The 14,612-nt window shown below is 40.6% G+C and overlaps 1 protein-coding gene across 1 annotated transcript in view; it reads left to right on the top strand.

Moving 5' to 3' along the window:
• The window catches only part of NDUFA12 (NADH:ubiquinone oxidoreductase subunit A12), a 32,812-nt gene extending 18,597 nt beyond the window's left edge, over positions 1–14,215 (top strand). The window contains exon 4 of the mRNA XM_075209409.1: positions 13,976–14,215. Within this exon, the coding sequence (XP_075065510.1) occupies positions 13,976–14,156 (181 nt within the window). The 3' untranslated portion in view covers positions 14,157–14,215. The remainder of the gene's footprint in view (positions 1–13,975) is intronic.
• The last annotated feature ends 397 nt before the right edge of the window (positions 14,216–14,612 follow it).

Here is a 14,612-nt window from a genome sequence, read left to right as displayed (position 1 = left end):
CACCCCACTACGCAGTCCAGATACTTGTTTGGTGGAATTCTGACACGTGGAGGGTTTTTTAATTATATTGTGGCCTCGGTACCAAATTGTGTACCGGGGCCACCACACTACGCAGTCAAGATAGATAGATGCGTATCATAGATAAAGTACATTCAGTGGTGTGGGGCAAATTGAAAAATATTCAAAATGCACTGACATTATCAAAAACAAGAGGTTGTCACACGCTAAAACTCCAACATGTATATGATGGAGAGGATGGAGGAGCAGCCGTATGTGTAGTGTAATGCAGACCTGTTGAAGGTTTTTTATATATTTTATTGTGGTGCCCAGTGCCCACTCCTCTACGCAGTCCAGGTACATTTATTGGTGCGATTCATAAAAGTTCAGGGTTTTTAATATATTGTGGTGACCCACTCCTCTACGCAGTCCAGAAAGATACCTTTTTGCAACGTTTTGGACTAATAACTATATTGTGAGGTGTTCAGAATACACTGTAAATTAGTGGAAATGCTTGTTATTGAATGTTATTGAGGTTAATAATAGCCTAGGAGTGAAAATAAGCCCAAAAACTTGATTTTTAAACTTTTTATGTTTTTTTCAAAAAAAATCCGAATCCAATACCTTAAATCCGAACCGAGACCTTTCGTCAAGTGTTTTGCGAGACAAATCCGAACCTCAAAAATAACGAAAATCCGGATCCAAAACACAAAACACGAGACCTCAAAAGTCGCCGGTGCACATCCCTAATTTGCACCCATGTGCTAATCCCATACACAAGATTTGTGCAGGTCTGCACTGGTAGTGTGTGCACTTGGTTAGGCTGGGTACACAATACTGTGTTTTCAGCTGCTTATCAGGCCAATCGGATGATAAATAACCGGTTGGCGCAATATCACAGTAGTGTGTAGCCTGCAATGATGAACGCTATCGTTGAATGAGATTTTTAAACTGAACTGAAAATCTCGTTCAACAAAGAAAAAGATGTCATTCCATTCCTGCAGTGTGTATGCATTCAAAACTGTCTTGCACTGTCTTATACTGCAGGTGGCTGATAGAAATGTGACAGGCAGATCACTGTGACTCTTGCAGATACAGCACCTCTTGTCAGCTTATTCACCCCCGCCCCATCCCCCTCCAAGTGTTATTTCTCACCTTGGCCCCTATCCCCTCACTGTCTACACCTTTGTCCTCCCAGCTGTAGTCTCCTCTCACCCCTCCCTGCTGATGTCATGGAGCTGGTAGTAGTGATCAAAAGAAAAAAGGAAGGTTACTATCGCACTGATTAGGGAATGACCCTCCAATATAAAAAATCTTATGAAAATTCCTATCTCATCTGGAGGGGTGCTACCAATAACATATTTATTATAGTTCAAACAAAAAGGAAAGCTAGAGGTTATTTATGGTGCACAAAGTTTCCCATATCTCATTTATTATGACACAACATTGATTAAAATATAACCTTTATTAGTATGTTATATAAAATAGTCTTCTTAAAATAGCGCGAAATTGAAAGTGATTTAGTGAATATGTGAGTTAAAACTCTGGGTGCGCAAAAACTTCTCTGAATTAATTAATGACCTATGCAGTGTTGTAAATATAGTAGGTATATACCATCCAAATTAGGCTGTGTTTACTGTACCCTTCACCAATTCAGTATTGATGACAGGAATTTCTCGTAACATCTATAGAGAGTCAGAAGAATAATTCCCTGAGACTCTTAATGATAGTAGCTTATAAATTGGGAATATTTAATACCTCTATATATACCTAAATGACATTACTAACAACTGAATATAGGATCTCCTATGGAGAATGTAAGATTCTACCTATATAGAGTCTATTCAGATAACATTTGGTTTATAGCTGTACTATCGTTGCAGTGCTTATCTCCTTATTTTGACCCCTCGGTTCTATGATTCACTGCACTCTAGAATGCTAATAAATCTAATAGCCCTGCATAACTAAGGTCATATTGTATTTTTTGAGAAGTACAAGCAAGCACACAGAGAAACGCCCGACGCGCGTTTCGCTTAGCTTTATCAAGGACTAGTAGGAGTGATAGCAGAGGGCAGCGCCTCATCCCCTGGACCGGACTTTTCATGGCCGGCCATGTGATGGGCAGCCTTCCGTTGTGCGCCTGGTGATGGATTTACGTGGATGGGTAAAGCTAAACGCAGCTGCGGGGGGATATCTGCGAGCAGCCCATCTATGAGGAGCAGGCGTGGGCCCAGGGGCTGGCTGAGGGGTCATTGGAACTGAGGACCAGGAGTCTGTACCGGGATGGGACAGTCACCGTGGTACCGGAGGCCCAGAGTGAGTGATGCTCTGGACATCTACGTTGTGGATTAGGAGTCTGCTGTCCCGAGCCTGGCAAAATGGGTTCCATCTGAGCCGGAGTGCCTGTTGCAGGTTGTGAGGTAGCTGGTGCTGCAGTGTAAGGCACCAGAGGAAGACATTGCACTGCTCTCGGTCAGGACCCGCTCTGTTGTGAACCAGTGAGTGGTCACGATGACAGGCTGGAAATGTGGGCCGCAAATTGACCTGACAGTCAAGGAGTGCACTGGATGTCAGTGGTACACAAAGTTCCCTTCAATTCCTGCCATACATACCTCCTCATAGGACATTGTGCCTTACCAGTCAGATGCTCAAAGCCCACCTATGACACATGTCACTTTTCCTTGCCAGCCGACGGTTATGACAGATGAAGATCACAGATCAGAATGTAATTGGGTATAGTGTGTACACACAAATCGGCATGCCGATCAGGATTCCCCCCCCCCCCCCTGTCGTTGGTGTAAAATCGTTAAAACTATCGTACGTTAGACTTTTCCTGTAATGTGTACCAAGCCTTATGCCAGGCAAACACAATGTTGCCTCCAGTGCTAAGGGTGAGTGTGACTTGTCCTTGGTACACGGTGGATTAAAATTATACTTACCTGTCCCCCACAGCTATTTTATGTCAGTGGTGGGTGGGGTAGGGGGCAGGGCTTCATTGGCAATGCAGGAGTTCTAGATAGGTGTTTCTGAATGCTGGGGGAGGGAGCCTATTTAGCATGTAACACAGCAGTACTTGTATCTCTGCAAAACCTGTCTTGTTATCGCCACTCAGGATAGTGATAACCAAGACTAAGATAGCAATTTATATACAGCAATCAGTTTCATAAATTTAATAGTAGCAAAACTTGAACCAACTGTTAATGTGGGTCAATGATGTAATAGCTCAATAGCGCAAGTTGCTCACAGGTGTCCTGAGAGATTGAACTTTAGTGGTTAGAATATCTTGCTAATGTGACTGCTCTGGACCACAAATCACTACATTACATGCTCAGGTACCTATGGAAATGTATGTGTGTATACAATACCGTGCAAAAGTTTTAGGCATGTGTGGAAACAATGCTGCAAAGTAAGATTAATTTTAAAAAAATAGAAGTGTTAATAGTTTATTTTTATCAATTAACAAAATGCAAAGTGAATGAACAGTAGAGAGAAATCTAAATCCAATCAATATTTGGTGTGACCGGCCTTTCTCTTAAAAACATTATCAATTCTTCTAGACACACTTGAGTTAGACTTCTCTTCTGTTCATTCACTTTGCATTTTGTTAATTGATCAAAATAAACTATTAACACTTCTATTTTTTTTTTAATTAGTTTTACTTTGCAGCACTTTTTCCACACCTGCCTAAAACTTCTGCACAGTAGTGTATGTATAATAAGTGCTTATAAATAGATATACATAGATATATAGATAGACGTGTGTGTACATATAGTCAAGTCCATAAATATTGGGACATTTACACAATTCTCATATTTTGGGCTCTCTACACCACCACAATGGATTTGAAATGAAACAAACAAGATGTGCTTTAACTGCAGACTTTCAGCTTTAATTTGAAGGAATTTACATCCAAATCAGGTGAATGGTGTAGGAATTACAACGGTTTCTATATGTGCCTCCCACTTTTTAAGGGACCAAAAGTAATGGGACAAACTAAACAATCCTACATCAAACTTTCACTTTTTAATACTTTGTTGCAAATCCTTTTCAGTCAATTTCAGCCTGAAGTCTGAAACGCATATATATCACCAAACGCTGGGTTTCATCCCTGGTGATGCTCTGCTAGGCCTCTACTGCAAATGTCTTCAGTTCCAATGAGTTCTGAAGCATTTGACTGAATATGAGCAGATAATATTGGCCGAAACACTTCAGAATTCATCCTGCTGCTTTTGTCAGCAGTCACATCATCAATAAATACAAGGGAACCAGTTCCATTGGCAGCCATACATGCCCACGCCATGACACTACCACCACCATGCTTCACTGATGAGGTGGTATGTTTTGGATCATGAGCAGTTCCTTTCCTTCTCCATACTCTTCTCTTCCCATCACTCTGGTACAAGTTGATCTTTGTCTCATCTGCCCATAGGATGTTGTTCCAGAACTGTAATGGCTTTTTTAGATGTTGTTTGGCAAACTCTAATCTGGTCTTCCTGTTTTTGTGGCTCACAAATGGATAACCGTGACTGTCCACCTCCTGAAGGCATTAGCATACTACGCCAGCACAGTTGCCTTCAGGAGGTGGTAATTCGCACATTGAGGATTCTGGGTAACTGGATCCCACCCCCCAATGTGCGCCTGGACTTAATGGCATAATTGCTTTGATACTCGCTGTCATTGTGACTTTCCCCTCTAATCCATTGCTTACAGAAAACTAATCAAGAGCAAGGGGGATTGGAAGAGGGCAGAAACTTAAGGGAAGCTTTTTTTTTTTTCTTTTTTTGGGGTGTCCCCACTTTCAAATAAAGTATCCCTTAATAGTTTATATCTGGTGATCATGTGCAAGCACCAGACAATAAATCCCAGATTGTGCCTATATAAGAGAGTATTGGATATAAGTAACTTACAAAGTTTCTGGCTATTCATATTGAGTGTAGTACAGATATTTTAATGTTTCCTGTGTTCCTCCCCACTATGTACCCCCCTTTCCCTTCTTTCTTTTTTTTTTTTTTTTTTGACCTTCCCTTCCATCCTCCTTCTTAACTTTCTGTACCCCTTAAATTTTGAAAACTAATAAAAAATACTATTAAAGTTAAAAGAAAGTATTAGATGTGATGCTGGGAAAAAGAGCTTTCAAAGCAATAAATCTAGAAGTGACTAATGAGGAAATCAGGATAGCATAGTAAGAAAATCCATTGCTAAAGAAAGTTTATTTAATACAAATTAATCAAATTCATGAACAGAAAAACAATTGGAAATTGATAGGATTGGGACACCGATATATACTGGGGAAGGTTAATATAAAAGCTAACCTCCAATACATAATTTTCAGCGTATGGAAATGTTATATCGTAATCCATATACACCATTAGAGGAAGTGACGGTACATCGAATCAAGATAATGATAGATAAATCACCTAGCCCAGAAGGCATATATCCACATGTTCTAAAGGAATTAAGTCATACTTGCCGACTTTTGTTTTTTGGCCTCTTGGTGATCCCTGGGGGAGGTGGGCATGTGGCGGCGGTTTCTCGACATCACATAATTTTGGCCACTCTTTCAAAGAGAATCACCATGTTATTCTATTACAACAGGAGGCGGACCCACAATGTCAAGAGAAATGCATCACTCGGGGCACCCACTTCCCCCCACACACTTCACTAACGAAGTGGGCAGAATCCGGGAAGTTGCCCTGCTCTCTCGGGCATCGGGAGGACTCCCAGATATTCGGAAGTCTCCCGGACATTCTGGGAGAGTAGGCAACTATGAATTAAGTTCAGTAATGGACAACTATTTGTGGAATTCTTCCTGTCGGGGTCACTACTACACAACTAGCATAAGGCAGATATTGCAACAGTATTTAACAAGGCACCAAAATCTGAGCCAGATGTAACATGTATAAGGTCTCCTATTCACAAGCTCTTTTTACATTTATTTTTTTACCAGCTTTTTAAAGCATTGCTGTCCTCTGTCTTTGAAAAGCAGAGGGGGTGTTACATTTATTTAAAGATTTTGGGGAACTGAAAGTGAAAAACCCAACGGTTTATAGCATACACATACAAAGTAGAAGGCAAAACATTCTGTCATTTTGATATTAAGTTGTTAAAAATATCTTTGTATATTACATTTCTATTCTACTTTTCAGTAAAGTCCAATGAACCAATACTTCATTACTTTTTGTAGCCAGTTAAGAGCTTGCACAAAATGAGAAATGCAGAGTACTAAATGAAATATGTGCAGTTGCTTTTATTTCCAGAATGGTCTCTGCCAGGAAAGTGTCAATGGGCTGACTTTAAATGTTGATATAATTAGGTCCTAGCCATACCGGTTACATTGCTAGCTACAAATAGGTATCATTAATTTCTAGAGAACACACAAAGGTAGGAAAGGGGAAATGGAAAACCGTTTATCGGCAACACTGTAGCCCAGGTGGCTTACACTGACCAGCCACAACTTTAATACCACCTGCCTAATATTGTGTAGGTCCCCTTTGTGCCACAAATACAGCTCAGACCCGTTGAGGCATGGAATACACAAGACCTCTGAAAGTGTCCGGTGATATCTGGCTCCAAGATGTTGGCAGCATATCCTTTATGTCCTGTAAGTTGTGAGGTGGGTCCTCTATGACCCGGATTTATTTAAAAAAAAAAAAAATTAAACTTTATTTTACATGGAAGCTGGGAAATGCAAGTACATTAAACTTTTGTACAGTAACACAGATTACGTTTCCTTCGAAATTTTGTTATTTGGTGATGAGAAGGGGGCACGGGACATAGTGAGGAAGAAGTGGGTGGGTAGAGGGGCTGGGAAAGAGGAATGAGGAAATAACAACAGAAAAAAAAACTTAACAGCAGACACAGCAGCAGGGGTGCCCACAACTGTGTGTGGGGCATAGACCTTCAACATGGAGGCATTCACCTGAAAAGTGCAGGGCCCAATGCAGAGAAACCAAAGGCGCCTCTTAGGATAAATCACTGGCGAGTCTGCTGCACCCGGAACACGGGATGGGGCAGAAGTGGGTAGGCAGCTACGGCTTTACTTTGGGTACTAAGGGGCCTAGACTTTGTCAAACTTATGGGGTTTGTCATGTAGATAATAGGTGATGCTCTCCATACTAGCAATATGCCAGACGTGATTCTGTAATGCGTGCATTGAGGGGGTTGGGGTACTTCCAGTGATAGGCTATCATGGATTTTGCAGCTGCTAAATTATGGAAAATCAACTTTTTAGATGAGGTTCTTTCATCAGGTAGAGGACTGGAGAGAAGAAAAGATCAGAGTTTCCTTTGACAGCTGTTGCCTTGAGACAGGGTTGATGATCGAGAGGACCATTTTCCAGAAGGGGACTATGCAGGCACGTCCACCATATGTGGAGGAGCGTTCCTCTTTGTCCACTCTTCCGCCAGCAGCTCGGAGTAGATGAGGGAAACATGTTCAAGAGCTTGTTAGGTGTGTACTTCCACCTGAAGTACAATTTATAGGCAGTTTCTTTGATTTGCGTGGAGATTGAACTTTTGGCTATCCCCTCTCTGTCGTTCCCCCAGCGTGACGCATCAGGCAGTGGACCCACGTTCCTTTCCCACTCACATTCGTTGTGACCTTGTGTGTAATAGGTGGATTTAATCAGCCAATTATAGACCAAGGATATCACCCCCTTAGTGAGCGGAGAGTGGAGGCATAGCCGCTCAAAAAAGGTAGGGGTCCAGCGGTCCTCGGACGAACCCGAGCAATGTGGAGAGGCTGCATGCTGTTAGGCCACGGAAGGAGAAGGCAGGGCTCTAGTTCCGTACATTATTGTGCTTAAAGAGGCAGCTGCCATCAGGAATATCGTTGTCATGAAGGGGTGTACTTGATCTGCAACAATGTTTAGGTAGGTGGTATGTGTCGAGGTAACATCCACACAGGGCCGGACTGGGACTAAAAATCAGCCCTGGCATTTAAAGCACACAGGCCCAGCTCTGTTCCAGATTAATAATAATTACAGTACATTTTGCAAAGCTCATTGTTATATGGTGTCCCGTGAGATATTAATGTATTACGTGCAGCTTGACTCTCTATTTGCAGCATAGAGTGCACCAGTATCAGATACTGGTATGCACAGGACTGGCAAGAGAAATTTGGGGCTGGGGTACAGTGAAATTTTGCCCACCCCCACAGGTGCACAGGAAGAGAGATGTATACCGACGCGCAGCGGCGTCGGTGAAGGGGTGTGGTCGCATAATGTTGGGGGCGTGGTCAATATGTGGCGTGGCATAACAAATTGGGGGAGACTCAGTTGCTGGTGATGTGATACATGGGTATCACGCAGCCCACATCGCTGGCAATTACGGTAGAAATATCTGCTTATTTTTCCTTGAGAGGAAAAATGAACAGTGATTTCTGTCAAATTTGAGCCGCAAAGTGTCTCGCGGATGTTCACTTTGCAGCTAATTGAATTCCCCCATTATGTATTAAAATGGTGTTGCTCTCACCTACCGGTTATTGCAGCTTTCACAACCTGGTACTGGATTCTTGCATAGATCCTGTAATGTTGGGACCTGTTGGAAAATGTATATATGGAAAACCGAGCAATAAGTGAACATCGTACATGACACAGATCACACAGTATAAAATACATACATTATAATAATATATTACATTTATCACCAGCTACATAACGCCACCCCTCAGACACATCACACCACATCCTACATCACGCTACCCCCTGCCACATCACCCATCACACCACGATACCCCCCCAGACAAATCACACCATGCCACCCCGCAGACAAATCAGGCTACCACCCAGTCACATTATCATGCCACCCCCAAGGCACATTATTATGCCACACAGGACATATTATAACCCCGCCAGACACATTATGACACCCCCCAGTCTGCTGTACTTACCTATGCAGCTGACAGAGTAAAAAAGAACGCCTTGCAGAGTGAGCAGGTAAGCTCTTAGTCTCATGAGATTTGGAGCTCCAGGCCTCTGCAGGCTGCTGGACAGTATATGATGACATACGCTGTCACCACACACTGTCCGTGGACAGCTCCCCCCAGAGTTGGATTAAGGCTTTGGGGGGCCTGGGGCACTTAAGACAGGGGGCACTATGGTCTAAAATTAAGAGCATAGTATCATAATTCACAAAAGAGAGAGTTACTAACTAATACACAATGTAGAATTTTTTTTACCATTCAGTCGCTTATCAAAAAATATTAAAATCAGAATTTTGAGGTTCAGGTTCAGTTAGGTGGCATCAATATTATTATTTATTATTATAGATTTCTAAGGCACCACAGTGCTCCACAGAGCCATACAGTAGGGGAAATAGTACAGTCATAAAACAGGGACATACTAGGTAGACTAAATATATTAAGACTTGAAAACAAAGGGTATGGAGGACCCTGCTCATTAGAGAGGAACAAGAGGAGTGAGTGTTGTTCAGATTGGAGATTATGACAGTTGTGAGGGTGCATTAGTGTGAATAGTGTTTTCGAGGATAAGGTCACCTCTAAAAAAAACAGATAGGTTTTCAGAGAGTGTCTAAAGATTTGAAGACTGTGGGAAAGCTGGATTGAGCGTAGTAAGGAATTCCATAAGTGGGGAGCAGCACAAGAGAAGCCTTGTAGGCGGGAGTGAGAGGTGGCATTGGACATGGTTGCACAGGGGAAAAATAGATACTGGGAAATGGTAGAATAAGGTGAGGAGATACATGTGATAATAGGGGCAAAGAGAGACAGACACATAAAGGGGGCGAAGGAAAGGACAGACACCCACAATGCGAAGACAAAGAGACACAAACACAAAGGGTATAGAGGTGGGGTTAGAGGGTGCACATCGTATGTATACAATAAGGCCGTGCACTGTCTATATATGGCATTGTGCAATCCTTTGGGCAGAGGAATGGAGGTGGTCCTGCTGGTGCCACCTATGCGGTCACCCTGACTGACTGACTGCCTTGAGCAGCTAGTGTGTTTTACAGAACTGGCAGAGCCCCAGAAACAAAAATATACATATAGCAACCCTGGGAGGTAGTGCAGCTCTAAAACCAACATTTTAAGAATATCACTAACCCCAGCTTACAAACAACCCTGACGGATTATACAGATCATATACAGCTTTACATACTGGAGACCAATAACTTCATAATAATCAATATCAATAACAAGTTTATTCTGACTTATAAAGTAAAGCAAAATAGATATAACTGTATAGTTCAATATCTCAATATATCAGTTAAGTTCAGTGCTAAATAACCATTATAAAAATGAGCTAATCAGTTAATTCTATTCCTTAGTGTTTGCTCATATATAAAAAGAATGCCGTTTCCAGATGGTTTTTGTGCAGTATATTAGTCCTCTTTTTTTTTTTTTTTAAGTTACCTTACTTGTTGTATGCTCCAGGCTTCCTCCTTCAGACACTGCAGGCGGTCCTCAGCAGCATATAGTTCCACCCTGCCATGGACTTGGCACTGGAACGCTGGCTCCTTCACTTTTTAAAATGGGTGCCCAGTTCCTGGACCATGCCCCCTGTAACTCTCCCCCACCCCCACCTGCGGGTGCGGTAGCGGGTGCGCCGCCTGCTGGAAAAAAAAAAAAGTACTTTTTTAAAAAAAAAAAAACACTGCTTCCTGGTGTCATCGCTTCCCCAGATAAAAGACGTACACTTACCCTGCCACAGGATGTAGAAGGAAACGGGATTCTTCAGACCAGGCCACCTTCCATTGCTTTCATGGTCCAGTTCTGGCACTCATGTGCGATGCATTGTGTGGTCTGACAGCTTGCTATCATAGACATTAACCTTTTCAGCAATTTGTGCTACACTAGCTCTCTGTGGAATTGGTCCAAATGGGTTAGCCTTCACTCCTCTCGCACATCATTGAGTCTTGGATACTCATGACCCTGTCGCTGGTTGTCCTTCCTTGGACCACGTTTGGTAGGTACTAACCACTGCATACCAGGAACACCCCCCAAGACCTGCCATTTTGGACTGTTCACTTGCCTGATATATCCCACCCCTTGACAAGTGCCATTGTAGTGAGATAATTGTTATTCACTTTTCTTGTCAGTGGTAAATATTTATAGCAGGTGCAAAAAAATAATAATTCTTATATACTTGATGGTTAAAGGGCCACCATGCGAGTGTTTTACACCCACTAGGAGGCATATGTATGAATAGTTTCTCCAGTTTTCTCAAATAAAATATTTTATACGATTTAAGACCGGTTACCTTGTGTGGACAATTTAAAAAAATATTCAAAAATTTGTAGTTTGTCATAAATTGCATAAATAGATACAGCACATTTTCACCATTTCACCTTATTTCACTTTGGGTTTCAGCAAAATTTGTAAAATAAAATTAAAATGTAAATTGCGTTAGTTTACAATTATAAAGTCACCTTTTTTTGTCATGCATTTGATGCATCTAAAAGAGTAACTTAGCAGGTGAAAAATTTTGTTCTCATACACCATGGGGTCCACTCTGCATAATAATTCATGTTAGTGGCTAGAAGGATGAGGCAGTGACCCATATCTGGAAATGTAACACACAGATTGAAACACAGAAATATGTGCAACTCTGTCATGCACTAGTTGCTTTTTTGAAATGACAATTCCCAGAACAGCACTCTCATGTACTTTTACATTTTCTGGTATCGTCCGAGTCTGTCAATTTACTTGTTTATATAAAAATGCTTTATCCTTTATACATTGGCCTGTGAGAAATAAAATAATATATATATATATATATATATATATATATATATATATATATATATATATATATATATTTCTTATATATAGTTTGTTTGTTTTTTATATAATCCGACATACCAGTCCTACTTGGTTTACTGGAGTCTGTAGAATGTTACTGATATATGTTGCATAAATATTGCATACCAATCTAAACATTACTGGAAAATGTACACACGTACAAGGCATCTCCCATTAGGGTCAGCCAGACCAAAACTGCAGTGGTGCAATAAATGTTCATGATGATCTTAGATCCATGGAACACACTATTACTTATTTCATCCACAAGTTAAGTTTAGTTGCTTCTCCATCATGATGGGTAAAATGTCTCCTAAAACATACAGAAAGTTCATACAAAGTCCATTATTGACTGACCAAAATATACTTTTATAGGAAGGATATAAATGAGAGTTATCCATACACCACCTTTTTGGGGCTAAAGCTTGTAAATTTAATATCCATCTTGCCTCACGCTGTAACGGTGTAATGTAGTGTAGGTAATGGATGTGCAAAGTGATTCTCCACTGGTTGATCGCTGTAAACAGCTTGCAGGGCTTTCTAATAAATGAACAGTGCACAGCCATCCACACTCTTATTGTCATTTCTGTTTTGCCTACATATGTTAGGCCACAAGGGCACAAAATAATAGATACTGCAAACTTTAAAGAACACGTCGGAAAGTGCTTCATTTTAGTTTTACTACCGTTATGAGGATGGAGTAAAAATGAGCCAGTCTAAATGTATCCGCAGGTGACACCGTTTCTGCATTTAAAGCACCTCTTCTTAGAACTTAAAGCAATATTGAGGGAGTTATCTATGGACATTGTCACTATAGGAATCTTATTTGTCTACGCTTAGGAAGAAGTAGCGATGGTCTATTGATGCTAATTACTCATTCAACCGAGTCCGTTACCTATCTCTGTCGTAAACTTTTCTTAATGAACCTATTAAGTGCTCCATCAAGATCTTCCGGATTACTTACTATTCTTATACTCAGACATTGTTAATGTGGTAAGCATTTCTTAAGTGGGAGTGGATGAAAACTATAACCTGATGGTAAACTGTTGACATATGTTGGCTTAGTATAGACCTTTTGGTAATATTCCTGTCCAGAAAGTGAATCAATTCATAGTAATGTTCCATAGTCAGTTTGATTTGCGAGTCTGAGGAGTTCATATGAGCTACATGGTCCCTCAAGATTTTACTATCTCCCCACCAAAGCATAAAAATATTGTCAATGTAGCAACAATAAAATGGAATATAATTATTAATGGATATGTTATGAAGAAATTGATGAACATGCAAGCATTTGCATATGCCGGTGCCATACACAAACCCATTGAGGTTCCAGTATACTGCATATAGAATGTACCCTCAAAAGCAAAATAGTTATTTTTCAACAAGAAAGATTTAATGTCTGGTTCCTTTTATAGAGAGGGTTGTCAACCAATAGTAATTCATCTGCTTGTATTCCACCATTGTATTGAATGCTGGTGTAAAGGCTCTATCATCATCATCATCATCATCATCATCTCCTCCTCCACATTTACCTATTTTTCAATGAGACTGGTGTATTGAAACCTATATGTTTTATTTTGTGGCTTTTACATATTGAACTTTTATTGGTATATCATACATAACTGATATTCTGGACTAAGCTATGTATTTTTGTACACACATTTATGTATTCTTTCTGGCCAGAAATTGCTGTTTGTTGAAGTTCCTGTATTAAAAAATTACACACAGTCTTATTTTCCTCTCCGACACATTTACAGACACATCTCACTCAGTATTCCTTATTCAACTATGCACCTTGGAGTACTCCCAAATCCTAAATGCTCTGTACGTCCACTGTCGCTAGATAATCTTGCAGTGGTCAAAGTAAGAGCAGAAGTTGAGCAGCTGGATGGTGCGAGCGAGGCTGGAAAATAAAGCTATAATTACCATTGCTCTATAATGTCAGTATTATGATTGTCGACAATCACACTGTTGAAATTTTGTCACCAGAATGGAAATGTTGGCATTTAGCCTGCAGATATTTTAATGACTGCCGACATTTCCATTGTCAGAAAATTGACCACATTCCGTCTAACCTAAGGAGTCATTTCTGTTTTTGTAAATGGATGCATATCTTTCCTTGAAAGATTCTGGTGATTGTGATTTTGCTGCTTTGCCCATGAATTCTCCATTAGTTTGTAAAACTCCAGTGTAGCATTTTAAAATGTATTCATTTTTTTTCTAGGCATCGCTGGCTGCATTGCATGACAGAGGAGCCTCCGACCACTCACCCTCCTACCATTCATAAGTTTGTATGGGAGAATCACAAATTCAACTTGAGTGCCACTTCGGGACAGTATGTACCATATTCTACTACTCGCAAGAAGATAGAGGAGTGGGTCCCCCCTTCATCATCTAAGCTTTAAAAATATATATATATATAATCTCTATCTATATCTTTAATAAAGTCATTTCTTTCAACACACATCTTTTCCCCTTTATTGTATCATTTTAGATTTTAGTCAGCTAAGAAATACCTCTTGTATATGCAGTTACAAATGGGAATAAACACAATAATAAAAGACTTGGGGTATATTTACTAAACTGCGGGTTTGAAAGAGTGGAGATGTTGCCTATAGCAAGATTCTAGCTGTCATTTATTTAGTACATTGCACAGAATGACAGCTAGAATCTGGTTGCTATAGGCAACATCTCCACTTTTTTTCAAACCCGCAGTTTAGTAAATCTACTCCTGGGTATTGACAGTCAGAGGTAAAAGGGCTTAGTGGAGCTAAAGGATCAGTTCACACAGCAATGTTGGTTTGGAATCAACCAGTGTTGGTTTGGAATCAACCAGTGTTGGTTTAAAAATCAACCAGTGT

The sequence above is a fragment of the Mixophyes fleayi genome, chromosome 4 (genome assembly GCF_038048845.1).
Source record: "Mixophyes fleayi isolate aMixFle1 chromosome 4, aMixFle1.hap1, whole genome shotgun sequence".
In the NCBI taxonomy this organism is placed as follows: domain Eukaryota; kingdom Metazoa; phylum Chordata; class Amphibia; order Anura; family Limnodynastidae; genus Mixophyes; species Mixophyes fleayi.
Note: the sequence above shows the minus strand (reverse complement) of the source record. Positions and strands in the feature narration are given on the sequence as shown.